Here is a 26395-nt window from a genome sequence, read left to right as displayed (position 1 = left end):
CTGGGGACGGGGGTCGCTACTTACCCTTTAGAGTAATCAGTGGCGGCAGATGTCACCGCACTGACTAATGTAGAACACATGGACAAATATCAGATATTAGAGAACACAAATCAGCGACACGGACAGGAGTGAGGGCCTGATCCCAGGAGCTTACACTCTGAGGAAATGGCTAAAAAGCCTTCACTAGACCCCTGTACAGCTGTATAATGAGGCCCAGGCTTTATAGTGAAGAGACTGGAGTGATAACAGTGGGAAAAGTAGCACTTTTTCCAAGAAGAGCCGCTTTTTGAGCCAAAAAGAGCCGGCTCTTTTTGGTGAGCGGAGCCGAGTGAGCACTGAGCCAGATCCCCAAAAAGAGCCGGACTGCCCATCACTACAGTGCACTGACTGACTGCACTCCACAGTCTGCACTGTCAGCGGCTCAGTGCAGTCTGTAGGCCCCGCCTCTTCCTGTTCCTCCACGTGACCGGCAATCCGGCATCCACCGGAAGTCGTGCGTGCCAGCTGGTGTGTGAGGAGAGGTATGTGTGCGGCGGATGCGGTTGTGCACGGCTCGGTGCGGTGTTTTTTTTGCACAGTGTGTACTGGAAGCAGCAGTGGCGGGTCACGTGCACTGTTCGTGCCGCCGCCATGATCTGTACCACGTGACTTGGGTGTCCAGTAGAGAAGCGTCATTGGCTCCCTAGAGCTTCCTGCCTGTGGAGCAGCTGCGGGGCCCACTCTCTGCTCTATGGGGGAGTCGTCTCCTTATTTTCTGCTTGTACTTCAGTCTCAGATAATTTCTTGCTTTACTATCAGTGCGTGGTCCCCTCCCGTGGTCACGTGAGCTTTAAAGCGGCATTCCCACCATGTCATGTTCTGTATCAGCAGGACTTGCCATTGTAGCACAGTATTTGCGGGTCCGAACTCCAGAGCTGTTGCTGATCTCTGGGAATTAAAGCTCAGAAGCCCATTTTTTCCAGCATGGAGCCATCCCCTGTGCTGGGAGAAATACGCAGGCCACGGTGTCTCAGGCTATGTGCACACGCTGCGGATTGGCCTGCAGTTTTCTCCTGCGGTTTGCCACCTGGACAATGAAATAGGTGGTAAACCGCAGCGGAATCCGCAGAAAATAAGTCACATGTCATTTCTTTCTGCGGATTCAAAACCGCAGCTTTTCCGCAGTTAAAAATCTGCAGCATGTGCACAGAAAATTGTAAATCCCATAGGATAACATGCTACTGTACACTGTCTGCAGAACCGCAGCGTGTGCACATAGCCTTAGAGGGCTCGTCCACTACGTAACAGACTGCCCGGATGGATCGTGAAGGCTGCAGCCAATCGGTGTGATCATTGATTGGCTGCAGCAGTCATGTGACGCCCCCTCTGGATACTAATGACAGGTGACCGGTGGGGGACGCGGTGCAGACTATGGACCGGTTCAGAAGTGGATAACCCCAAATTTTAGCCTTTATGCCTAGTTTATTGCGTAATGGAATCCTCACATGTGATAGAGACCCTGATCTTGGCCGTGTTCACACATTGTGTTCACTTTTTTTTTTTTGCATTTTTCTTAAAAATAAATAAGGTTTTGTTGCTTTTACCACAGTTTTGAAAAATCACAAGGGGAAAAAAAAATGAATTTTGTCTGAATATTGTGGTTTACGGTGCCAGCATTGAAAATAAACTTTAGAAAAACTCCTCATGTGCGAGTGTGAAAAGTGTCCCCTGAGTTAATTTACCCGCGCTTTGTACTTAAACTTATTGCGCTTTGGGTTCTTTAAAAAATGTTGCGCAGTTTGTCTTTTACGGGATGTTTGCTTCACTGATATTGTTATGGGTTTAGGCCGTTAATCAGCTGAGCGGACCTCCGAAAAAGACAAAAGTTGCAATCTCTCCTGTTTTTGAATCTGAATAAGCTCACTGACAGATTCTCAGTTCCCTTATTCTACAGCCAGCAATAGACAATGCAAAACACAGACTATAGAAGGTAAATTACACAAAATTTATAATGAAACCCATGTGCAAATTTTTATTTTTTTCTTTCTTTTAAGCACCAAATGCATGCATTTAGGGGGGAAAAAACATTCCCAAAGGTGGCTAACCCCTCGAAGGCTGGTGTCACACTTGGGGGTTTATTGAGCCACAGCCAGGAGTGAATCCAGCAGGACGGTGACATATCTGTTTTCCCCTTTCTAGTTCTCAATCCTTTTAAATCCACTTTTGGCTTTGGCTAGAAAACCTGCATGTAAGGCTCCACCGAATCCAGGGTCTCCATCTATCAGTGGTGTGCAGCCACTTGTTTTATGACCGACCCATGCACAACTGACAACCCTTTATGCGCTGCTCCTCCTCCTCCATCATCTAAGCACGCTCATTTTTTTTTTCCTGTCTCTTGCACCAGTCCAGCATCAAAACTAATGCACCGGGTGACTGGGAGAGATCCTAGAAATATGTGGGGTTACCAAAACCACCAGACAGTTGGGTAAATGGAAATGAGGCCTAAAAGAGTTTTTCCCTGTTTAAAAGGGGTTGTTCATGAGGATTAGTTTTTAGGTCCATAGTAAAAAAAAACAGGTAGTTCCCGACAGAGGCATCTACCCGGTGTTGGCTCAGAGCCGTCACTGACCGCTCCTGCTGGTGATTCAGCTGCTCCACGTTCCGGGCTGCTCTGTCAATGCAGCGTTGCTGCTGATTTCATGCAGATTGACAGCCGGCCCCCTGCAGTTAGGCAATCAGACCCATTCAACAGAGCAGAGCGGAAAAAATGCCACTCCTCTGTCGACATAATGTCCGCAAAAGCCGCCGAAATGCTGGCAGGAGCGGTCAGTGACCGCTCTGTGTCGGCAGAGATTGGCGCTGAACACAGCAGGCAGTAGTTAACACTTACCTGCCTGTATGTTCTTGGGCACATAGTAAAAAAAAAATGAAATAGTCCTGGATAACCCCTTTAACTTATAAGTATAACTTTTCCTTTTTGTTAAGGGGGTTGTCTCACATTTGTTCATCAAGGGCTCACTGCTTCTTTGCTACCTGTTTGCCGTGGGTGGTGCGCTCCTGATTGACAGGTTAGACATGGTGTCATGGTCTGTACGGCACGCTTTCCAATGCTGCTATTAGAGGCAACTTCACTTTTGCAGATTTGGAGAAGTGCAAGAGCGCCGATGCTTACCGAATTCGGTCAACTTTGGAGCCGCGCTTGCAAACTGTTTAACAAAAAGCTTGCAAGCATACGGTCTTTGCCTAGGAAACCGTCCACCGCAGCGGTGGCAAGTACCCTATTCATTAAGCTGCAAAACTATGAAATTAAAAATCCCTCTGTTCTTGTGTAATGAAAGGATTTTTTTTTTTAAATCAAAAGTGAATTCCAAAGTTGCTCTTTTTTTTTTTTTTTTCTTTTTACACACCCTTCGCAATTTTAACTACCGTAATTACGAAGATAAGACAACCCCTTTAATTTAGGTGGTTAATTCATGCTCTGGATGTATGGTTCTCCTGATGAACATGCCTTGCTATCATGCTTTGCCTGTGACACCTGTTGCCTGATCAAACTATGCTAGGTATCTCTGCTATATCACAGTACAAGTGAATGGGGTCTCATTGCAACCCTGAGGTTCCGTTGACCACGACAATCAAATCGCAAGAAGTTCAAACTCATATTTTTTGTGACTTGCTTGTTCTAGTACCCTCGAGGTTACATTGTGACCCCATTCACTTTTATTACTCTGCTATATAGCAACGACACCTATTGAAATTTGGTCACGTGACCGGTGTCCAGGCCAACATCTCCCTGTAGCCTCAGCCCAACTCCCATTTTTTGCACAGTTCTTTCGTCTTCTCCAGATCTGGTGGAGTTATTCATTACTAAAATGTACATCTGAGGCCTAAATCAAATTTCCGATTGGCTCTCCGCAGAATGCAAGCTGCCATTTTTGGCAACCTGTATTGTGTTTATGGTTTTGTAGTTCGACAGTCTCCACTAAATGTTCTTGTAGAAGAGAAATGGAGCTGTTGCAGGAACTACATCTATTAGGCCAAGATCACACATGCGAGGAATACAGCCGAGTCTCACATGTTAATACCCGGCACTTGGATCGGAGCGTGCGGCCGCATAGCAATACATGGAGCCTCAAGCTCCGCTCCTGAGTGCCGGCGGCAATGCCGGGAATTAACATGCGAGACTCGGCCATATTCCTCGCTTGTGTGATCCCGGCCTTAAGAGTATAGTTTACTATCCTAAAGACAGTAACAAAATGTATACCTTGTACTTTTTTTTGCAATGGAAGTTATTGGCCATCAGACACCAGTAGGTTTATACGTTGGCGTGCATCTGTGGATCTGTGGTGTGCATCAGAAAATGCACTGCTCAAAAGAAAATAAAGAAAACACTAAAATGCCACATCTTAGATATCACTGAATTAAATATTGCAGTTGTAAAGCTTTATTCTTTACATAGTGGCATGCGTTGAGAAGAATAAAATATGAAAATGATCAATATAAATCAAAATTAATATCCCATTGAGGTCTGGATTTGGAATGATACTCAAAATCAAAGTGGAAAATCAAATTACAGGCTGATCCAACTTCAATAGAAATGCCTCAAGACAAGGAAATGATGCGCAGTAGTGTGTGGCCTCCACGTGCCTGAATGACCTCCCCTACAACGCCTGGGCATGTTCCTGATGAGGTGGCGGATGTTCTCCTGAGGGATCTCCTCCCAGACCTGTATTAAAGCATCAGTCAATTCCTGGACAGTCTGTGGTGCACATGGGGTTGATGGATGGAACAAGACATGATGTGCTGAATCTGGTCTGGGGGACGGGCAGGCCAGCCCAAAGCATCAATACCTTCATAATGCAGGAACTGCTGACACATTTCAGCTACATGAGAACTAGCATTGTCATGCTTCAGAAGGAACCAGGGCCTGCTGCACCTGCATATGGTCTAAAAATGGGTCTGAGGATCTCATTCTCGTACCGAATGGCAGTCAGGGTACTTCAGACTAGCATGTGGACGGCTGTGTGTCCCTACAAAGAAATGTCTCCCCACACCATTACTGAACAGTTGCCAAACCAGTCATGCTGGAGGATGTTGCAGGCAGCAGAACGTTCTCCACGGCGTCTCCAGGGTGTGTCATAACTGTCACATGTGCTCAGTGTGAACCTGCTCTCATTCGGGAAGAGTACAGGGTTGCAATGTTAAATCTGCCAATCGCCCTGCACGTTGTTGAGCTGTAAGCGCAACACCCACTTGTGGATGTCTGGCCCTCATACCACCCTCATGGAGTGTGTTTCTGACAGTTTGAGCAGACTCATGGATGTTAGTAACCTGCTGGAGGTTATTTTGCAGGGCCCTGGCACTGTTCCTCCTTGCACAGAGGAGGAGGTAGTGGTTCTGCTGCTGGGTTGTTGCCCTTCTACGGCCCCCTCCATGTCTCCTGTTGTACTGTCTTGTCTTCTGGTATCTGCTCCATGCTCTGGACATTGTTCTGACAGACACAGCTACCCTTCTTGCCACAGCTCGCATTGGTATGCCATCCTACATGAGCTGCACTACCTGAACAACTTCTGTGGGCTGTAGACACCGCCACTTGCTACTGTACCTCTAGAGGTGAGAGCAATGACAAAATGTATAAGTGACCAAAACAGCCAAAAAAGGATGAGAACAGAGAAATGGCCTGTGGTCACCCCCTGCAGAACCACTCCTTTTATAGAGATTGTCTTGCTAATTGCTCATTTCTACCGGTTGTCTGTTCTATTTGCACAACAGCAGGAGAAATTGATTCACAATTGGTGTTAATTCATAACTGGACAGGTTGATTTCACAGAAGTGTGATTGACGTGGAGTTACATTACATTGTTTAAGTGTTCCCTTTATTATTTTGAGCAGTGTATATCTCTTTGCCTGGCTAAAACAAACTGTGGACAGAGCCTTACTTGCATAGGGACAGCCCCCCTCTAAATCCACCATATCGTTTCATAGAAATGGTCTTTTTGTAATTGATGTCCCCAATATGCTAATTTTTTTTTTCCAGTGTGTTGCTCACAGGGTAATTATGCAAAGCAGCCTCCTATGAGCAATGTCCCTTTGTAAAGACCATAAAAATTAGCAGATTATGTGCACACAAAATAAAAAGACCCTTGGTTGTGGGACCGTATGCTGGATATTTTTTTTTTTTTTAATAAATAAATATTCAGGGGAGAAGCGCAAATAATAGACGAGCAAAAATGTCTGCATTAGACCAGGTAACAGGTCCTTTTTAAGACCTGTAAGGTAGCGCTTGTTACTCAGGTTGGGGATACTCGCTTTGCAGCCAAATAACCAGGTCCGGCACGGGTTTTTCATATAACATCAACATAGTCCATGCGGTTTATTAGGCATCATAAACCAAAGCAGCAAGCAACAGTCTTATAGCAGACAGCAGGGTATCTTCACCGTGGAGCTCTGCTCCCCTTAGCCCTCTGGTCACACAGGCTGTGCTTCATCCAGCCAATAGGCTATACAGTCTCTCGGTTACACTCCCCGTGTCCGGGTTACCTCTTAGCTGCTTCTCACTGCAGATGTCTTCTCCCTCCAGGGAACTGTCAGACACACGTAGCCAGTATAGACAGCGTCCACACGTGCTGTTCTGGAAGGCAGCCACATCTTCCAGCAGTCGGCCTCACGAGACCTTCCATATGGACCAAGCGGGTCTAGGCATTCACTCATGTGACCTACCCTGGTCACCTTATATGGTCCGTAGCCACGCCCACCGGATCACATGTCTATGACCTCATCGCAGGTCCTACAACCATTCACAAACATACAGTTTCCTATGGGCGTTTTTTAGACACGCGCCCCTGGGTGGGTTTGTAGGTGGCTGGTCCCACCTGTCTCACCAACCACCAGCAGGCTTCCCTGACACACTGTAACAAACATCAGCAATACCTCTGCTGATCAACACATAATCAAGGCTTTAGCCCAAGGCCACCCACCTTGGGATACATAACGGTCATCTAGCATCCTACTCCTATTACCACACTGGATATGCCTGTACACCCGTCCTGGGACACCCACACAGTGCCCCCTAGTGGACACTACACCACAGGCCACATGCACACGCTCAGCATTTGGACAGTATTTTACCTCAGTATTTGTAAGGGTATGTGCACATGGTCAGGAATTGACAGCGCTTTGGATGCAGTACATGTCCAATGCCGGCTATTGAACGTAGGTGCTTCTGCATGTGTTCATTGAACCGTGTGGAATCACCGCGTCCTAAACATTGGACTGAGCGTCTCCGCAAGATAAATAGAGATGCTGCGGTCTGAGAAGATGCACCGCATGCCCGTCTCCACGGGTGAGCCGCGGGCGTCTGTGCACACTTAATGGGCATGGGATTTCTTGAAATCCCATCCACTATGTTGTAACATCTGGCCGCTGCGCAAGTACGCAGCGTCCAACCCACAGCGTTTATTGAACATAAGCCAAAACCAGGAGTGGAACACTCAGAGGAAAAGTATAATACAAGCACGTCACCACTTCTGGATTTATCACCCACTCCTGGGTTTGGCTTTCAAATCCTGAGGTAAAAATTCACTAAAAACTGAACGTGTGAATGCGGCCTAAGCCGGTTATGCTCCAGCTGCGCCCCTATATACCAGTGATTTCTGCCAGCACCACATGGCGCTCAGCACTCGTTGGCCTTTTTTGCTCATCCTGATCATTTCAGGTTGCTATAGTTCAGGCTGGCGCTCTGCCCAAAATCTGTTTGAGCTATTTTTACTGCCAGAGATTGGAGTAGGATTGTCTTTGCTTTCTGGTCAGGTTGCCAGTGATTGTTCAGGGTTATTGATGTGGTTACCTGTCTCATTTAATCTGTATCCGGCGCAGATTAACAGTCTGGTAATGATGGTTGATGATGACTTCCACACAGCGTACAAAACTGGCACACGTCATGGGGCATGACCTTTCTGGCAGTGGTGTAGCGTGAAGCTCATGGACCCCAATGAATGCAGAATATCCAACTCTCCCTTGAACGCTCACACAATCAGTGTTTGGTCATGACCTGTAGAAGCGCTATGTAGCGCGAAACGATCGTCGTCTGTATTCTGCTCCATTGTTTTATCTGCCTGCTGTTGGTATGATGATGCCACAATAAAAGATTATTTTGCACGGTACGGTCAGTGCCTGTCCGCTTTCTTAACTATGAATCCTAAAAGTCAATGTCGACTGTTGTGAGTTCATTTTTCCCTTCACCATTGAGGTCTGATGAACTCCCTCCTCTGGTGAAGGAAGGTAGTGAGGCTGATTACCAAACACCTGGGCAGCTAGATGATGACTGGGTGGCTGGAATTGAGGACTGGATATAAGGCAGCCGACGCCCTTCTGCCTTGCTGGTGATCCTGCTGGATTCTTGGAGACCAGTCTGATTCCTGCGTCTCAAAGCTAAGTTTTTCTGCTCTGCTTTGTACACTTCAGTTTTGTTTTTGTTTTGCCTTGTTTTTTGGGAGTTCTGACATCCCCGGCCGGGGGTGAGCTGAATTCCATTTTTGTCTCTGATCTGTTGATCTTTTGCTCTGTCTTCAGAATATACATGAGTGCTGATATAGTCTTTTGAAGCCTAGCGACTTCAGGGCCTGTTTTTCCTATCAGTCGGTTGGCACATTTTGGATAGGGTTTTTGCGGATGGCAGACAGCAGCTTTCCTATCCTGTCCTATTTAGTTAGCTTGGGCCCCATCATTTGCTCAACCTATCTTTCTATCTGTTAGTGTTTTCATCTTGCTTCACCGTCATTATATGTTGGGGGCTGCCTATTGCTTTGGGGTCTGCTCTGGGGCAGTTTAGTTTTTCCCCTTTCTGTCTTTAGGCTATGTAGTTCTCCGGCTGTGATCGAGGGGTCTAGGGCATCGTAGGAACCCCCCACGGCTACTGCTAGTTGTTGTGGATAGGTTCAGGGGTCTGCAATCCGATAGCTGCCAACCTCTCTGTTTTTTTCTGGACTTAGCTAGTATTTTGTTTTTTTTCCTCCTTCGGTGACTCATCATAACAGTCGACCCTCTAACGAACCTTGTCATATGACTTAGGAAAAAAGACTAAATCTGAATTTGCAGATACTGTTTTGAGGTGCTGCCCATCATCAGTGCAAAGTGTGAGATCTAGTTTGTTTGGGTGAGAGGCATCTGATTAGAATCCAAGGGGTAACGTCTCTCCTTGCAGAGAGTGACATGTCAAGTCTGACATGCCAAGGTGAGGATACTTTTAAGACACAGTGATCCTCTGGGAAATATGCAAATTGTCACTTCAAAGAGGAAATACTGATGTAAAATATTAACCAAATACTGAACATGAGAACGTGGCCTCACTTCGACAATCCCTTCTTAAATGCATGAGTTCTTTGTACAAAATTAGAAAATCTTGTATTCACATCTCACATTGGTGCCGTTCCAGTGTTGTCGGTGATGGGTCCCCACGGCTCTCCTGTCGCTGCGGGCCGTCATATAAGCACTATAGCAAATCAGCAGCTGCATTTTCTGGAGTTTTCCCTGCAGACTTCTATATTGACTATCAATAACACCAGGGAAAAATCCATGTTGAAGATGACACTAAAAACAGTAATACAAAATATTCCATATGTTACTAATAAAAAAAACAAAAAACAAAAACTCTGGCATTTTAAATGCTGCTTTTCAAGCCCTTAAGAAAATAATAGTTTTCCTTTGTAATAAAAAAATACAACTTTCTTTGTAATGATGACCCTATAATAATGTGTAATTAATGTTTCCATGTCCAGTATGCCTACGATAAATTTGATTTATAGCCATCGCGTTATAATCCTTTATTCTCTGATCCAGTTCAGCAATGTTGATCACAACTGATAAGGAAAACATCATGAAAGCAGCCATGTGTGCGCCTCCTCCGTCCTGCTCCGCTACTCATAGGTATTATTCAACCCCATATTTAGATTTGGTTCTGTCCGGTGAACATAGCCGATGGAGAATAGCTTGTGTATGCGTGCATTAATTAAACAATGGAGTAATTTTTATCTTTTCCCTCAATTTTTACCGTGCAGCAATGTGTCCAAACACATTGGATATTGCCTAGATTTAAATATGCCAGGCATTCACATGTTAAAGGGCCCCTGTCAGCAGGATTGTGCTCAGTAACCTACAGACAGTGTCAGGTCGGCGCCGTTATACTGATTACAATGATACTTGGTGATGAAATCCGTCTTGTGGTTGTTGTTTAATATTTATTTTCAGTTTTAAGTTAATGATCTGCTCGTGCCCCGGGGTGGCCTGTGGGGGGTCTTCATGTGGTGCTCTGATTAGGTATTCACCAGTATGGCTTCTCACTGGTCACCCAAGATGGCGTCACCTGTGCAGTAGCAGCTATCGGATCACCTCTAAAGAAAACCTATGAACAGATGGAAGACATTTCTACACTGTTACTAAGCAGGAGTTGGGTCCCAAAATCTATGAGAGAGGATTTCCAAAACTGAACTTGTGAATGTGATGTCGGTCAAGTACGGATCCATACGGCAGTGGTCTTCTCTGCTTTGTATTCCCAGCCACTGTCCACCATCAGGACACCAGCGAGTGTACATTTTCCCACAATCAGAATGAATGGCCCCAGCAGCCACTAGTTGGAGTCCGGACCCTTTTAGGATTTGTGATCTTCTCCCTACTTTGGCAAAAACCTTGTGTTTAGAGTCATGACTCATTTCTCGTTATGATCAGCGCCATTGACCCATCACTTGACACTTCCGGATACATACTTTAGTTTTATAAGCCGTGTAACCAAACGGAATTTAAAATAAAATAATGCCCTGGCATTTGTTTTAGCTCGGTTTATGCCAAGTGGATGTACGCCACTCACTTAGGTTGTTATTACAACAGATCAGGAGTCTGCGCTTCCCAGTTTGTGTACGTGATGGGTATTTCTCAATCCGTTCCAGTCTCATCCTGTTATAGTATCTCAACAGTATTTCTTACCGGCCACTCCTTTACCCAACAATCATTTTAAAGGATTTAGAACAGGATTACCCTGTGGGCATCAGGGATGTGTGTGAGGTCTGTTTTTCTGGCATCATCTGTCGGTGTGAACGTGCCGTGACGTTGTTGATTTTGGCATTGGCCGCTCCGGTTTGGAGCACATTTTCCTTAGTTTGTTTATGTTACTTTAGCGTAGCCTGGTAAATGGGCTTCTTATATAACCTTCTTACTGAACCGCTAACACGTAGCTTCAGCTGCTCCTACCGGGTGAGTAACGGCTTCAGAGAAGAAAGAAAAAAAGGAGAATTCAGAATCCTGAAATATTTCAATAGCTCGTCAATTAGCGCTAATCACAGTATAATAAAGGGTGCAGAGCATTGTGTCCAAATATTTATAGGCACTCGTGATTTGTGATTACCAATTATCCATTTCTATGGAAACAAAAACATTATTGGTACCTAGCCATACTCCCAGTGCCCTAGAGAACACCTGCCATTAGGTCAGTTTTTTTCTCTTATTACCTCCGAGTATTACATTTTTTTATTTATTTTTTTTAAATCCGCATATATTTCCAGGCATATTGACCTTTTTATTTAGTTTTAATTTTTATTATGGTCTTTACGATGGGGCGGCGCACACAGGCAAAACTCCTCTAGGGCGTGTGTTTGGGTCACTCTGCATTGTGACCCTGTGAGCCACACCCCCTTAGCAAATACAATAAAAATGATCATAATATAAAAAGAACAAAGAAAAAATACAAACAAGCTCATAACAACTGTATAACAAGGACAAACCTGGCCTCTTTCGACCTGGTGACAGATCCTCTGTAAAGGGAACCTGTCACCCCCCCAGGGCGTTTTTAACTAAAAGAGCCACCTTCAGCAGCACTAAGGCTGCATTCTGTGGAGGTGGCTCTTCCGTTTCTGACCCCCAGTAACACTGAAATATTAACTTTTATAAATAGATCCTCATACCGGTATTGAGTCTCCCCCTGAAGCAGCCGCCTCCCCGCCGTCAATCATGTCTCTGTAGCGTCTGGGCACCGCCCTCCCCCATGAACCTGAAGTAATTTTTTTTTTGTGAAGAAAAGTTAAATGTTCATTTTTTTTTTTTTTTTTTAAACATTCAAAAAATTCTTGTGAAGCACCTGAAGGGTTAACAAACTTCTTGAATCTGGTTTTGAGCACCTTGATGGGTGCCGTTTTTAGAATGGTGTCACTTCTATCATATAGACCCCTCAAAGTGGCTTCAAATGTGATGTGGTCCGTAAAAATAAAATGTAAAAATGAGAAATCGCTGGTCAACTTTTAACCCTTATAACTTCCTAACAAAAAAACATTTTGGTTCCCAAATTGTGCTGATGTAAAGTAAACATGTGGGAAATGTTACTTATTAAGTTTTTTGAGTGCCGTATCTCTGTGATTTAAGAGCATAAAAATTCAAAGTTGGAAAATTGTGAAATTTTCAAAATTTTCGCCAAATTTCCATTTTTTCCACAAATAAACGCAAGTTATATGAATGAAATTTTACCACTAACATGAAGTACAATATGTCACGAGAAAACAATGTCAGAATCACCGGGATCCATGGAAGCGTTCCAGAGTTATTACCTCATAAAGGGACAGTGGTCAGAATTGTAAAAATTGGCCCGGGCATTAACGTGCAAACCACCCTTGGGGGTAAAGGGGTTAAAGAAGAAAAGTAAAATTATAAAGTAGTGCAAGCTACGCGTAAAGACTGAAGGGGACAATCCTGGTTTCCTATGGAGTCCTAGCGCCAAATGCAAAGTGAAATGTGGAGCCATGGCTTTAGCTTCAGCTGCATACAGTGCACATGCATGGGATGCCACTGATTTTTTTTTTTTTTTTTTTTTTCATTCCCGGACTGTGGTTTTTTCAGAATATCTTTATTGGCCTTTGATTCTTTACACTGCATGAAACTTTATAACTCTATTTTTTCCTTCATTATCCAAGGTCCAGTTTTGAGTGAGACATCTTTAAGCGGTTCTGTCGCTATGATACATTTTTTATTATTACATAAAATTATACCTGATGAGACTGATGTACTTATATTGAAAATCCATTTCTCAATGGTTGCATTATACTGTTTGAAAGATTATTCTCAATTTCTATCCATCTAGCTTGGTTGGTAGCTCATCATTGTCCTTTCTACCTGCTGCTGAGATCAGTTATATGGTTCATAAATGGCGAATGTTGTATATTTCCTTTCATTTTCATTATTTCATTATTTGTATCTATTAATCTAAATATATTTCTTCGTATGTAATTAAAGGGTTTTTTTTATCTAATAAAGTGATGTTATATACCTCGACTCACTTTATTATCAGTGAGAATCAGGCCTCTGGGACCCCCAACTATGGCCAAATTCAGATGTCTGAGTATTATCTGTGATGCATGGACTGATTTAAGGCCTCTTGACCCAAATTCAACAGCTTCCTGTATGCCTAAAGTTAACTCCTTATCTGCTGCACACAAAACTCTGCTAATTTCATTAGCAATCAGTGCGTACCTTCTCTGTCTCCTTTGCCCTCTTGAACTCTCGGTCAGTGGGGAACACACTCCCCTACATCCACCACTTCATTTCAGAGTTCCCTTAACCATCTGGATTCCATAATTGGACTCCGCCACTGCTTTCTCGTATGGTGGCCTACATTTTTCTCAAACCCCCAGATCGGCAAACAGACAAGGAGGTGTTAGTTTGCTAGTTTCCTCAAAATGTGCTTTTCAGATCATCCTTCCCCCTGTACACTCAGTTATGTTCTCCTATTTTGAGGTCCGCACCATCAAACTTTTCCAATTCGTGTCCCTGAGAATGGTGGTTGCGTACCACCTTCTGGACCCATTCCACCACTTCTTTGATCACTTTTCCACCCTTCTGCATTTTCTATACTGTGACATTCCAACTCTCATCATGGGGAACTTTAACATCCCCATATACATAATCTCCCCATCTGCCACTCATCTTTTATCTCTAACCTCCTCTCTCAGGCTTTCATAGCTTACTAACTGTTCTATACATGAAGACAGGAATACAGTGGACCTGGTCTTCTCCCGGCTCTGCCCAGTGCATGATGATACAAAGTCTTCTCTCCTGCTCTCTGACCACAACCTATATCCTTCTCTATGAAAATTTGTTTCTCCACCAATGACACCCCCACATATCACACATCTAGAAATCTATGTGCCATCAATACGCAGAAGTGTATGAAGAGTTTAGTCATCATTGGCCCCAATCTCTGCTCTCATGTCCCAACCTTGATTTGGTGCTCTCATATGATACTGGAGAGAGCCTTTGATGTAGCTGCACTCCCAGTATGCAGAAACCCATCCCAGACAATGGCAAACACATTTTCTGCAGCAGTGTGATAAATATCTGACAAAAATCTCTTGTGTCATTTCGTCATCCATTACAAGTTTATGCTCAGAACATACAACTCTTCTGTTGTTCACCTCTCCAAGCCTCCTTCACCGCCCTCGTTGCCTCGCTGTCCAACAATCCCAAGTTTTTGTCGGTTTCCACTCTTGCCTCAGTCCTAAAGTGCAGGCCCCTAATACCAACCTAAGTGCTGACATTCTGGCCATGTATTTCAAAGAAAAAATTGACCATATCCTACAAGAAATTTTATCCCAAACAATAGCATGGATGGTCTTCTCTCCAGCACCTCAAGCTCACTTTCCGTCTTTGTGCTGGTTGCAGAATAAGTTGCCAGACTCCTCACTTCTCTCCCTACTATCTGCACTGCTGACCCCATTTCCTCTCGCCTCCTCCAGTCCCTCTTCCCAGCTGTCACCACCCACCTAACTAAAATATTTAACCTATTTCATCAGGGAATTGGTATCTGTTTCGCTTACTGTTGGGGTTCCTCAGGGTTCCGTCCTAGGCCCCCTTCTCCTCTTTATACACTGCCCCTATTGGTTAAATCATCATCAGATTCGGTTTTCAGTTTCCTCTCTATGCATGCTAATGACACTCAGTTATAGAAATCGTCTCCTGACATCACGCCCACTTTACTACAAAATACCAGTGATTGTGGATTTGTTGTCTCTAACGCCATGTCCTCTCTCTCTGTCCTAAACTCATCGAGTAATGTTTCCTCCCTCTAAGGCCTGTTTCACACTTCCGTTTGTCTCCATCAGTCAAGATCCGCAGTTTTGCAAAAAAACAGATCCGCCATTTTTCTTGGCGGATCCGTTTTTTTCCCCATAGACTTGCATTACCGGCGGATCTTGACGGATGGCCATCCGTTGTATCCGGTTTTTGGCGGATCCGCCAAGATTTTGGCGTCCGCTGACAAGACTGGACGGACAATGCTACGTTTTTCTGGCTGGCCGGATCCGCACTTTACACTGCGCATGCCCAGAAGAATCGCCTTTGCAGTAAATTTAACTCTAAATCCCGATCTGGCGGCTGACAAAAAATTCTCTTTCTCTCTCTCTCTATTTCTCTCTCTCTCTATTTCTCTCTCTCTCTATTTCTCTCTCTCTTTTTCTCTCTCTCTCTTTTTCTCTCTCTCTCTTTTTCTCTCTTTTTCTCTCTTTTTCTCTCTTTCTCTCTTTTTCTCTCTTTCTCTCTTTTTCTCTCTTTTTCTCTCTTTCTCTCTTTTTCTCTCTTTCTCTCTTTTTCTCTCTCTCTCTTTTTCTCTCTCTCTCTTTTTCTCTCTTTCTCTCTCTTTTTTTTCTCTCTCTCTCTCCCAGACAGCAGTTCCTTTAAATTTCTTCCTTCGCCGGATCCGTCAATAAAACAGTCCGGTGGCACACGTTGATGTCCGTACTCAGGCGGATCCGTTTTCCGCCATTTTGGCGGGTTACAGCTGACAGAAAAAAACTGATGTGTGAAACAGGCCTTAGGCGAGGGTCACACGGCAGTATATGCCCTCTCGGCACACTGTCATTCTGCAGTCACATAGCCTAGTCAAGTCAGACGATGGGGCCCTTGAATGGGGAAAAGGGCCCCATTTTGTTACGAGTAAGAAGATGTCATCACATCATCTTGCCACTTGTTATATAGGAAGATTAGGAATTCTGTATTCTCGGGTGCGGGGAGGAAATTAGCAGAGCAGTATTCACATCAGGGCACGGTCTCCTTCCCTTGCTGTGTGCTACTGCTAGTAAATAAAGTCGGCCTGACTCCTCTGTGTGAGAGGTGTCACTAATACTGACGGCTCTCCTGACTCCTGCCAAGGTGTTGGTGCCACTTTACTAGGGTTAGGACAGCAATGGAAGGAGTCAATGAACTAATCAGTGCATCCCTATGTTTGAAATGGGGGGGGGTGAGGGGCCCACCGGAGGATTCACGGATTCCCCGATGGCCCAGTCCAAGCCTGCTCCTATCATCTGTTCTCATTCAACAGCACTTTGCGTCTGCACTTATACAGATACCGGCTGATGACTGGTTCATGCAGGTTTATTGAAATACCCCTATTTATTATAATTATCGCTGGATTATATACAATGAAGACTTTTTCTGTTATCGCTCTTGCAACTTTTTTTGAGTAAAAAGCTTCATCTTTTTTCAAATTGTCGCAAGAAGTACTAACTTTTTTTTTTTAAGTACAGGGGTTAAAGGAGTGACATTGCACAAAAATTGATGAATCAGCTAAAAATATCTGAAATCGCTAAACTCTGCCCACGAAGCGAGGGGAAAAAAAAATAGGTGCGCACATAGGAAACAAACAAAAAAAAAAAAAAAAGGCAAATATGGAATAGCGAGTTGTATGCAAGTAAAAAAAAGTAAATGGCGGGTGGGTTTTCTGTACAGGATGAGCTGACGCACAGTATCCTCAATGTATGGATTTGTGATTGCCACAAATTATTCACTCAGGAGATCATGGCTGGCGCAGACACGTCTACAGAGGACTATCCCATGGAAATCCATGAGTATCTGGCGGCCTTTAATGATTCTGTTTCCACCGTTGATGAAATGTTAAACAAAATGATGTCCGTCCCCAGGTCTGAGCTTCTCCAGAAGGTAAGTCCAAAGCTATGTGAAAAGTTGAGGAAATTGGACTTCACAGTGTGAAAGTGTAAACTTCTTTTATGGGACTGTAATGCTGCAGCGCTTGAGTATTGTTATTATATATTGTATTTCGGACACAAGATGGCCCCTACTTCCACTTAAGTCTCAGGTGATCTACGCTCAGTTCACTTGAACTCCATGGAGTCTTGTGACCATAATACAGACCATAAAATGTGTCCCCATTGGGCGTCTTACTGTGACTTAAGGACTTACTGGAGTAACTATATCCAGGGCTGTGGAGTTGGAGTCTGAGCCCATTTTGGTGGAGTCGGTGTCATGGAAATTGAGGAGTCGGAGGTTTGGCTTACCGACTCCACAGCCCTGACTATATCTACAATTAAGAGTCAGCTAGACTCGAAACGCATCAGTATATTTTTCACGAGATAAAAATTAAAGGTTCCGTCTTCGTCTGTATGCAAAAGCTTGTTCCAACGTTATGAGGATTCCATAATCAGAATAGACATGGCAACGCTTTTCGAACGCCCAACCTCTGCGTTCTTTATCAGAGGTGCACATCTGCTGGCTGCAAGTTCATATGTGTGGCAAATTGCCAATGACCATGCAAAGCGGCAGTCGCTAAAACCACAAATAGAACAATAGAAAAAAACAAACAAATACAAATCTGAATAAGATTCACATGTGAAAAACATGTAACCAGGTTCGAGACATAAGTCAATAATGGAACATCAACTCGCGACTCGAATTTAGTCCATCTGGATGAAACGATGAAACGTGTTCAGGCTGAAGATCCAGAACGCCTCCCGACCTCGTAGACGCTTTTTGATGTCTTTGCCTTTTGGGTTATCTGGCCCCTTTTCTCTGCCATACACCTGCAGGGCAGAGGGATCACAGCTATGGTACTGGATAAAGTGCCTGGATACATGGGGGATATTTCGATTAGTATCAGACAGCTTGCTCATGTCTGATTTATGCGCCGATGCGCTTCTTAACTTTGCGGACAGTACAGCCTACATATAAGTTGTTACATATTGTGCATTTCATTGCATATATCACATAATCACTTTTATAATTTATGAATTGACAAATGCTGAATTGTTAAGTCATCTGTCTGAAAAAAAAAAAAAAAAAAAAAAATATATATATATATATATATATATATATATATATATATATATATATATATATAACTAGAGCGTACCAACATATACCGCAACGATTAAAGCCTCATTTTACAATTCAGCCAGGTGGGACGTTGTTTCATAGAATTGTGCAGACTCGGAAATAAGATGTTTCCCGATATCTGGGCGGGTTTTTTTTTTTTTTAGCTACCACCAGGCAGCCTGGACTTAAAATTTTGGAAGTAATCATGTCCTCATGCAGGATTGGTAAATATTTGTAAACTTTATTTTTTATATATACATTTTCTACATAGTTCTGGTTTTAGTGACTGCGCTTTACATTCTCATTGGCGCTTTGCCACATAAATGAACTTGCAGCCAGCGTATGTGCCGCTCTGCTAAAGAACGCGCTGCCATGCCTGTCCTGATTATGGAGGCCTTTTAACGTGAGAATAAACTCTTGCATACTGAAGAAGCTGGAGCCTTTCCTTTTTACTTAGTCTTTTGCAAGTGGTTCCTTGCCTTCCGGGCTTCAGGACTCTGGGTGAGCAGGTTACTTTCTTTTGAGACACAATCATATTGTTTTATGCCCATGCTGCTATTTTATTGGTCATAATAAAGTATTTTTGCTTTTAATTTGCTTCGCTGGATTGAAAAACCTCTTTTCACAACTTACTGGAGTAATAGTAGTATTTATATATGATATCTTCTCGATGACCTATCTTTACCAGGTTTTTCTCTCGCCACACTCCATTTCTAGAGCTAGCAACAAGCACGTGATCACGCTCGGCCGAATGCTCATTCATCAGCATAGTGCTTGACAAGTTTGACCAACTTTTTACTATTGATGCTGCCTATGCAGCATCAATAGTAAAAGATAGAATGTTAAAAATAATAAAAAATATGGATATATTCACCTCCTGGCAGCCCCCGATCTCCTCAGCAGCGATCCCGGTCCTCAACTGCGCTGCCGGCAAGTTCCGTTCCCAGGCTTGCTTTGCGAGAATGACCTTTGTGACGTCGCGTGACCGCTACGTCATCAGAGGTCATTTTCACAAAGCACGTCTGGGAACGGAACTTGCCGGCAGTGCCGCTGAGGACTCCGGGGGCAGACAGAAGGTAAGTATATCCCTATTTTTAATTTTAATTCTATTTTTTACAGAAATATGGTACCCAGGGCATGGAGGAGAGTCTCCTCTCCTCCAGACCCTGGGTTCCATCCGCACATGAAGCGCTCACTTTAGGCATGGTGGGCATAGCCACATGCGTCAAGTGAGTGTGTCAATGCAATCCTATGGTGGTGGAATCGCCGCGATTCCACAAAATTATGGACATGCTGCGGATTTTATCGCTATGCGATTCGGCAGAGGAAAATCCGGAGCGTTGGCACAGCAACTGCGGAATCCCATAGGATTGCATGGGAATGCGTTTTGTTAGGCTAGTTTCACACTAGCGTTTTTTTGCGCTGCGTCTGGAGCGCACATTAAACGCATACAAAAAATGCTTACAAACGCTTGTAAACGCAGCGTTTTTTTGGGACATAATCGTGCGCGGTAAGCCAAAAAAATGCAGCGATTATATGTGTTTGTAAACGTTTTGCATGCGTTTGCGTGATTAGTGTGCATAATGTCACAATCACAGGATTTTACAAATCATTGACCAATTATCACTCATACTCCACCAATTGGACAGCAGTGGGTGTGTGTTATTGGAATTCCTTATCTAGACCCAGTTTACAGCTATTCTTCCCAGTTGCTAGCAGTTTTTGATGAAGACATGGATCTGCGCTGGAAAAGCTTTCACTTCAACTTGGATCTGGACATTAGGATGGCTCAAGCTTTCGCAGTTGCTTGCCATGAACAAAGAGAGAGAGAGAGACAGCGAAGACGGCAGCGGCGGCATTTGTGGATTCATCCTATTGTTGAACTCCGGGAGAACCGTGGAGCGTACCACACCCTCTACAGCGAGCTACAAGCAAACCCGGATAAATTTACCGATTACACACAGATGTCCCAACAAAGCTTCATGTATTTACTTGGTCGTGTACAAGATGTCATCCGTAGACAGGACACACAGCTCTGTCGTGCGATTCCTCCCAAGGAACGGCTCCTGGTCACATTACGGTACGTAACCACTGACTGCATGATAGTATTGGTTCTTTGATGTAGTAGTATATTATGGCAGAATTCTTGATCTGCCATGTACTAAAAGTATGCTGCATTGGTTTGAGGCATTTTTTTAAAGAAAAGGATGCATATTTATTTATTGGTGTGCCCTTTTTTTTTTTTTTCTTTTTTTTTTTAATGTGTTAAAAATCCCTATACACAAATATAAATTTTTGTTTTCTTTGTGTCCCAGATTCCTGGCTACTGGAGAGACCCTCTCTTCTCTGCACTTCCAGTTCCGTCTTGGACTATCTACCTTGTCTGGAATAGTTGCAGACACCTGCCGGGCTTTGTGGGACGTTCTCTGTCCAGAATTTATGCCCCTGCCCACCGTAGAAAAGTGGCTTGGAAATGCAGAAAGATTCTGAACAGTCTGCAATTTCCCTAATTGTTTGAGTGCGGTGGATGGGAAACACATCAGGATTATAAAACCCAAGAGAACTGGATCAGAGTACTACAACTATAAAAAGTACTTATGGCCATTTCGGATGCAGACTGTAAGTTTGTTGCAGTGGACATTGGTGCATTTGGGCGTGGAAATGACTCCCAGGCTTTTAAGAACTCAGACATGGGGCGGAGGTTGTATGGCAACCAGTTCAATTTTCCCATGCCACGGCCTCTTCCCAACACCAAAGGTCCGCCACAGCCCTTTGTAATGGTTGGTGATGAGGCATTCCAGATGTGCCAACACCTGCTCAAACCCTACTCCAGCCGGGACTTGGACCACACTAAAAGAATTTTTAATTACAGGTTGACCAGGTCAAGAAGAACTGTAGAGTGTGCCTTTGGTATACTAGTATCCAGATGGCGAATTCTCTCCACAGCCATTAATCTTAAACTAGAAACTGTGGATGAGGTGGTGAAGGCCTGTGTGGTTCTACACAATTTTGTGATGGATATAGAGCACCCTAGTTTTGAACTAGATGATTGCTCTCCTAACCCCTTGCCAGAATTTAATCAGCACCCTCTACGGTCATCTGTTGAAGTAGGGCAAATGAGGGAACAATTTGCAACCTACTTCACCTCTGATGTTGGACGGGTGGCCTGGCAAGAGCAAGTGGTGTAACCTAATTTTTATGTGTTGTGTATGTTAATAAAAAACCTGTGTTTAGACCTGTATGGTTTTTTTCTACAAAGTATGATACAGCGCCAGGTTCATGACCATATGATGTGTATTTTCAACATCATCTCCTCACTTTGTAAACACACATTAACCCCTTCATGACCCAGCCTATTTTGACCTTAATGACCTGGCCATTTTTTGCAATTCTGACCAGTGTCCCTTTATGAGGTAATAACTCTGGAACGCTTCAACGCGTCCTAGCGATTCTGAGATTGTTTTTTCGTGACATATTGGGCTTCATGTTAGTGGTAAATTTAGATCGATAATTTTTGTGTTTATTTGTGAAAAAATCAGAAATTTGGCGAAAATTTTGAAAATTTCGCAGTTTTCAAATTTTGAATTTTTATTCTGTTAAACTAGAGAGTTATGTGACACAAAATAGTTACTAAATAACATTTCCCACATGTCTACTTTACATCAGCACAATTTTGGAAGCAAAATATTTTTTTGTTAGGAAGTTATAAGGGTTAAAAGTTGACCAGTGATTTCTCATTTTTACAACAAAATTTACAAAACCATTTTTTTTAGGGACCACCTCACATTTGAAGTCACTTTGAGGGGCCTATATGGCAGAAAATACCCAAAAGTGACACCATTCTAAAAACTGCACCCCTCAAGCTACTCAAAACTACATTCAAGAAGATTATTAACCCTTTAGGTGTTTCACAGGAACTAAAGCAACATGGAAGGAAAAAAAGGACATTTTAATTTTTCCAACCAAAATTTTCTTTCAGCATCAATTTCTTCATTTTCACATGGGCAACAGGATAAAATGGATCCTAAAATTTGTTGGGCAATTTCCCCTGAGTACACCGATACCTCATATGTGGTCAAAAACCACTGTTTGGGCGCACGGCAGGGCTCAGAAGGGAAGGAGCGCCATTTGACTTTTTGAATGGAAAATATGCTGGAATATTTAGCGCTTGCCATGTCGCGTTTGGAGAGTCGCTGTGTGCCTAAACACTGGAGCTCCCCCACAAGTGACCCCATTTAGGAAACTAGACCCCCCAAGGAACTTATCTAGATGCATAGTGATCACTTTGAACCCCCAGGTGCTTCTCAAATTGATCCGTAAAAAAAAAAAAAGTACTTTTTTTCACAAAAATTATCTTTTAGCCTCAGTTTTTTCATTTTCACATGGGCAACAGGATAAAATGGATCCTAAAATTTGTTGGGCAATTTCTCCTGAGTACACCGATACCTCATATGTGGTCATAAACCACTGTTTGGGTGCACGGCAGGGCCCGGAAGGGAAGGAGCGCCATTTGACTTTTTGAATGGAAAATTCGCTCCAATCGTTATCAATCAATCAATCAATCAATCAAATTTATTATCGCCAAGTACATATTACATATATACAAGGAATTCTTTGTGGCAAAGAGGCAACATAATATATAACAACAGATACAACAAGTAACATCTAACAAGACAGATACAGTATATAGTCTACACATGACGATTTAATTGTTGAACAGAGAGTGGATAGAAGCTGTTCATATGGCGGTTGGTACTGCATTTGGGGACTCTGAAGCGACGTCCTGAAGGGAGTAATTGGAATGAGGAGTGTCCCGGGTGAGAGGGATTGGATGAAATTTTCAATGCGTGGGATCGAATACTCTTATCATAAAGATCCTGGATTTTAGGCAGGGGGGAGCCTATAATTCTCTCTGCTGTTCTGAAAGTCCTTTGTAAGCGGAGTTTGTCATGCGCAGTGGCTCCCCCATACCAGACTATCAGAGAGGAACAAATCACAGATCTGATGACAGCATTAAAGAATAAGATCAGCAGATTCTTAGACAAACCATATCTTTTCAGCTGACGCAGGAAGAACATCCTCTGTTGTGCTTTTCTTATAACAGCATCCACGTTTTTCCCCCATTTAAGATCATGAGAGATGATAACACCAAGGAATTTGGTCTCTGTGACCCTAAGAACCACTTCGTCATGGATGTAGATTGGAAGTATCTACATACTATCGGACACCATGTCGCGTTTGGAGAGCCCCTGTGTGCCTAAACATTGGAGCTCCCCCACAAGTGACACCATTTTGGAAACTAGACCCCTTAAGGAACTTATCTAGATGTGTAGTGAGCACTTTGAACCCCCAAGTGCTTCACAAAAGTTTATAACATAGAGCAGTGAAAATAAAAAATCATTTTTTTTCCTCAAAAATGATTTTTTAGCACGCTATTTTTTATTTTCACAAGGGTAACAGGAGAAATTGGACCCCAAAAGTTGTTGTCCAGTTTGTCCTGAGTATGCTGGTACCCCATATGTGGGGGGGGGGCACTGTTTGGGTGCACGGCAGGGCGCAGAAGGGAATGAGCGCCATTTGACTTTTTGAAATGAAAATTAGATCCAATCGTTAGCGGACACCATGTCGTGTTTGGAGAGCCCCTGTGTGCCTAAACTTTGGAGCTCCCCCACACATGACCCCATTTTGGAAACTAGACCCCCTAAGGAACTTATCTAGATGCATAGTGAGCACTTTGAACCCCCAGGTGATTCACAGAAGTTTATAATGCAGAGCAGTGAAAATAAAAAATCTTTTTTTTTCCTAAAAAAAAATTTTTTACTTGGCAATTTTTTATTTTCACAAGGGTACTAGGATAAATTGGACCCCAAAAGTTGTTGTCCAGTTTGTCCTGAGTACGCTGGTACCCCATATGTGGGGGGGAAACACTGTTTGGGCACACGTTGGGGCTCAGCAGGGAAGTAGTGACATTTTGAAATGCTGACTTTGATGGAATGGTCTGCGGGCGTCATGTTACATTTGCTGAGCCCCTGTGTGCCTAAACAGTAGAAACCCCCCACAAGTGACCCCATTTTGGAAACTAGACCCCCCAAGGAACTTATCTAGATGTGTGGTGAGCACCTTGAACCCCCAAGTGCTTCACAGAAGTTTATAATGCAGAGCCGTGAAAATAAAAAATCATTTTTTTCCCTCAAAAAAAATGAATTTTAGCACGCAATTTTTTTTTCACCAGGGTAACAGGAGAAATTGGACCCCAAAAGTTGTTGTCCAGTTTGTCCTGAGTACGCTGATACCCCATATGTGGGGGATGACCACTGTATGGGCACACGTCAGGGCTCGAAAGGGAAGTAGTGACGTTTTGGTATGCAGACTTTGATGGAATGGTCTGCGGGCATCATGTTACATTTGCAGAGCCCTTGATGTACCTAAACTGTGGAAACCCCCCACAAGTGACCCCATTTTGGAAACTAGACCCCCCAAGGAACTTATCTAGATGTGTGGTGAGCACCTTGAACCCCGAAGTGCTTCACAGAAGATTGTAACGCAGAGCCATGAAAATAAAAAATCTTTTTTTTTCCTCAAAAAATGAATTTTTAGCTCGCAATTTTTTATTTTCACAAGGGTAACAGGAGAGATTGGACCCCAAAAGTTGTTGTCCAGTTTGTCCTGAGTATACTGATACCCCATATGTGGGGAGGGACCATTGTTTGGGCACACGTCGGGGCTCGGAAGGGAAGTAGTGACGTTTTGAAATACCGACTTGATCGAATGGTCTGCGGGCATCATGTTACGTTTGCAGAGCCTCTGATGTGCCTAAACTGTGGAAACCCCCCACAAGTGACCCCATTTTGGAAACTAGACCACCAAGGAACTTATCTAGATATGTGGTGAGCAGCACTTTGAACCCCCAAGTGCTTCACAGAAGTTTATAACGCACAACCGTGAAAATAAAAAATCTTTTTTTTCCTCAAAAAATGATTTTTTAGCCCGCAATTTTTTATTTTCACAAGGGTAACAGGAGAAATTGGACCCCAAAAGTTGTTGTCCAGTTTGTCCTGAGTACGCTGGTACCCCATATGTGGGGAGGAACCATTGTTTGGGCACACGTCAAGGCTCGGAATGGAAGTAGTGACGTTTTGAAATGCAGACTTTGATGGAATAGTCTGCGGTCGTCATTACGTTTGCAGAGCCCCTGATGTGCCTAAACAGTGGAAACCCCCCACAAGTGACCCCATTTTGGAAACTAGACCTTCCAAGGAACGTATGTAAGATGTGTTGTGAGCACTTTGAACCCCCCAAGTGCTTCACAGAAGTTTATAATGCAGAGACGTGAAAATGAAAAAATCATTTTTTTCCACAAAAATAATTTTTTAGCCCCCAATTTTTTATTTTCCCAAGGGTAACACGAGAAATTAGTCCCCAAAAGTTGTTGTGCAATTTTTCCTGAGTACGCTGATACCTCATATGTTGGGGTAAACCACTGTTTGGGCACACGTCAGGGCTTGGAAGGGAGGGAGCACCGTTTGACTTTTTGAACGCAAAATTGGCTGGAATCAATGGTTGCACCATGTCGCGTTTGGCGACCTCCTGATGTGCCTAAACAGTGGAAACCCCTCAATTCTAACTCCAACCCTAACCGCAACACACCCCTAACCACAGCCCTAACCCCAACACATCCCTAACCATAAGCCTAACCCCAATTCCAACGCTAACCCTAATTCCAACCCTAACCCTAATTCTAACCCTAATTCCAACCCTAACCCTCTTTCCAACTCTAACCCTAACCCTCTTTCCAACCCTAACCCTCTTTCCAACCCTAACCCTCTTTCCAACCCTAACCCTAACCCTCTTTCCAACACTAACCCTAACCCTCTTTTCAACCCTAACCCTCTTTTCAACCCTAACCCTCTTTTCAACCCTAACCCTCTTTTCAACCCTAACCCTAACCCTCTTTTCAACCCTAACCCTCTTTTCAACCCTAACCCTAATGGAAAAATAAAAATAAAAATATTTTCTTTATTTTATTAGTTCTGCCTACCTATGGGGGTGATAATCGGGGGGTTTATTTACTTTTTCTTTCATTTTGATCACTGTGAGAGTGATCAAAATGAAAGAATGGAATCTGCAGCCGGCAGATTCGGGCGGGCGCACTGCGCATGCGCCCGCCATTTTCTAAGATGGCGGCGCCCATGAACCGGACCCGCCGGACACCGGGAGCGACAGGGGGACTTAGAAGGTGCCGGGGGAGGTGAGAGTGGGTGAGGGGGGGATTGGAAGCTGGCGG

At 43.7% G+C, this 26395-nt stretch overlaps 1 protein-coding gene across 1 annotated transcript in view; it reads left to right on the top strand.

Annotated features, from left to right (window-relative positions):
* Positions 1-373: 373 nt before the first annotated feature.
* Positions 374-26395, top strand: part of C1D (C1D nuclear receptor corepressor) — a 64856-nt gene continuing 38834 nt past the window's right edge. Inside the window, exons 1-2 of the mRNA XM_073553785.1 lie at positions 374-521; positions 16795-16941. Of these exons, the coding sequence (XP_073409886.1) occupies positions 16801-16941 (141 nt within the window). The 5' untranslated portion in view covers positions 374-521; positions 16795-16800. The remainder of the gene's footprint in view (positions 522-16794; positions 16942-26395) is intronic.

Source organism: Dendrobates tinctorius, unplaced genomic scaffold (genome assembly GCF_039654945.1).
Source record: "Dendrobates tinctorius isolate UK_male_01 unplaced genomic scaffold, ASM3965494v1 ptg000203l, whole genome shotgun sequence".
Taxonomy (NCBI): Eukaryota; Metazoa; Chordata; class Amphibia; order Anura; family Dendrobatidae; genus Dendrobates; species Dendrobates tinctorius.
The sequence above is the reverse complement of the archived record's forward strand: the minus strand, read 5'-3'. Positions and strand labels throughout refer to the sequence as shown.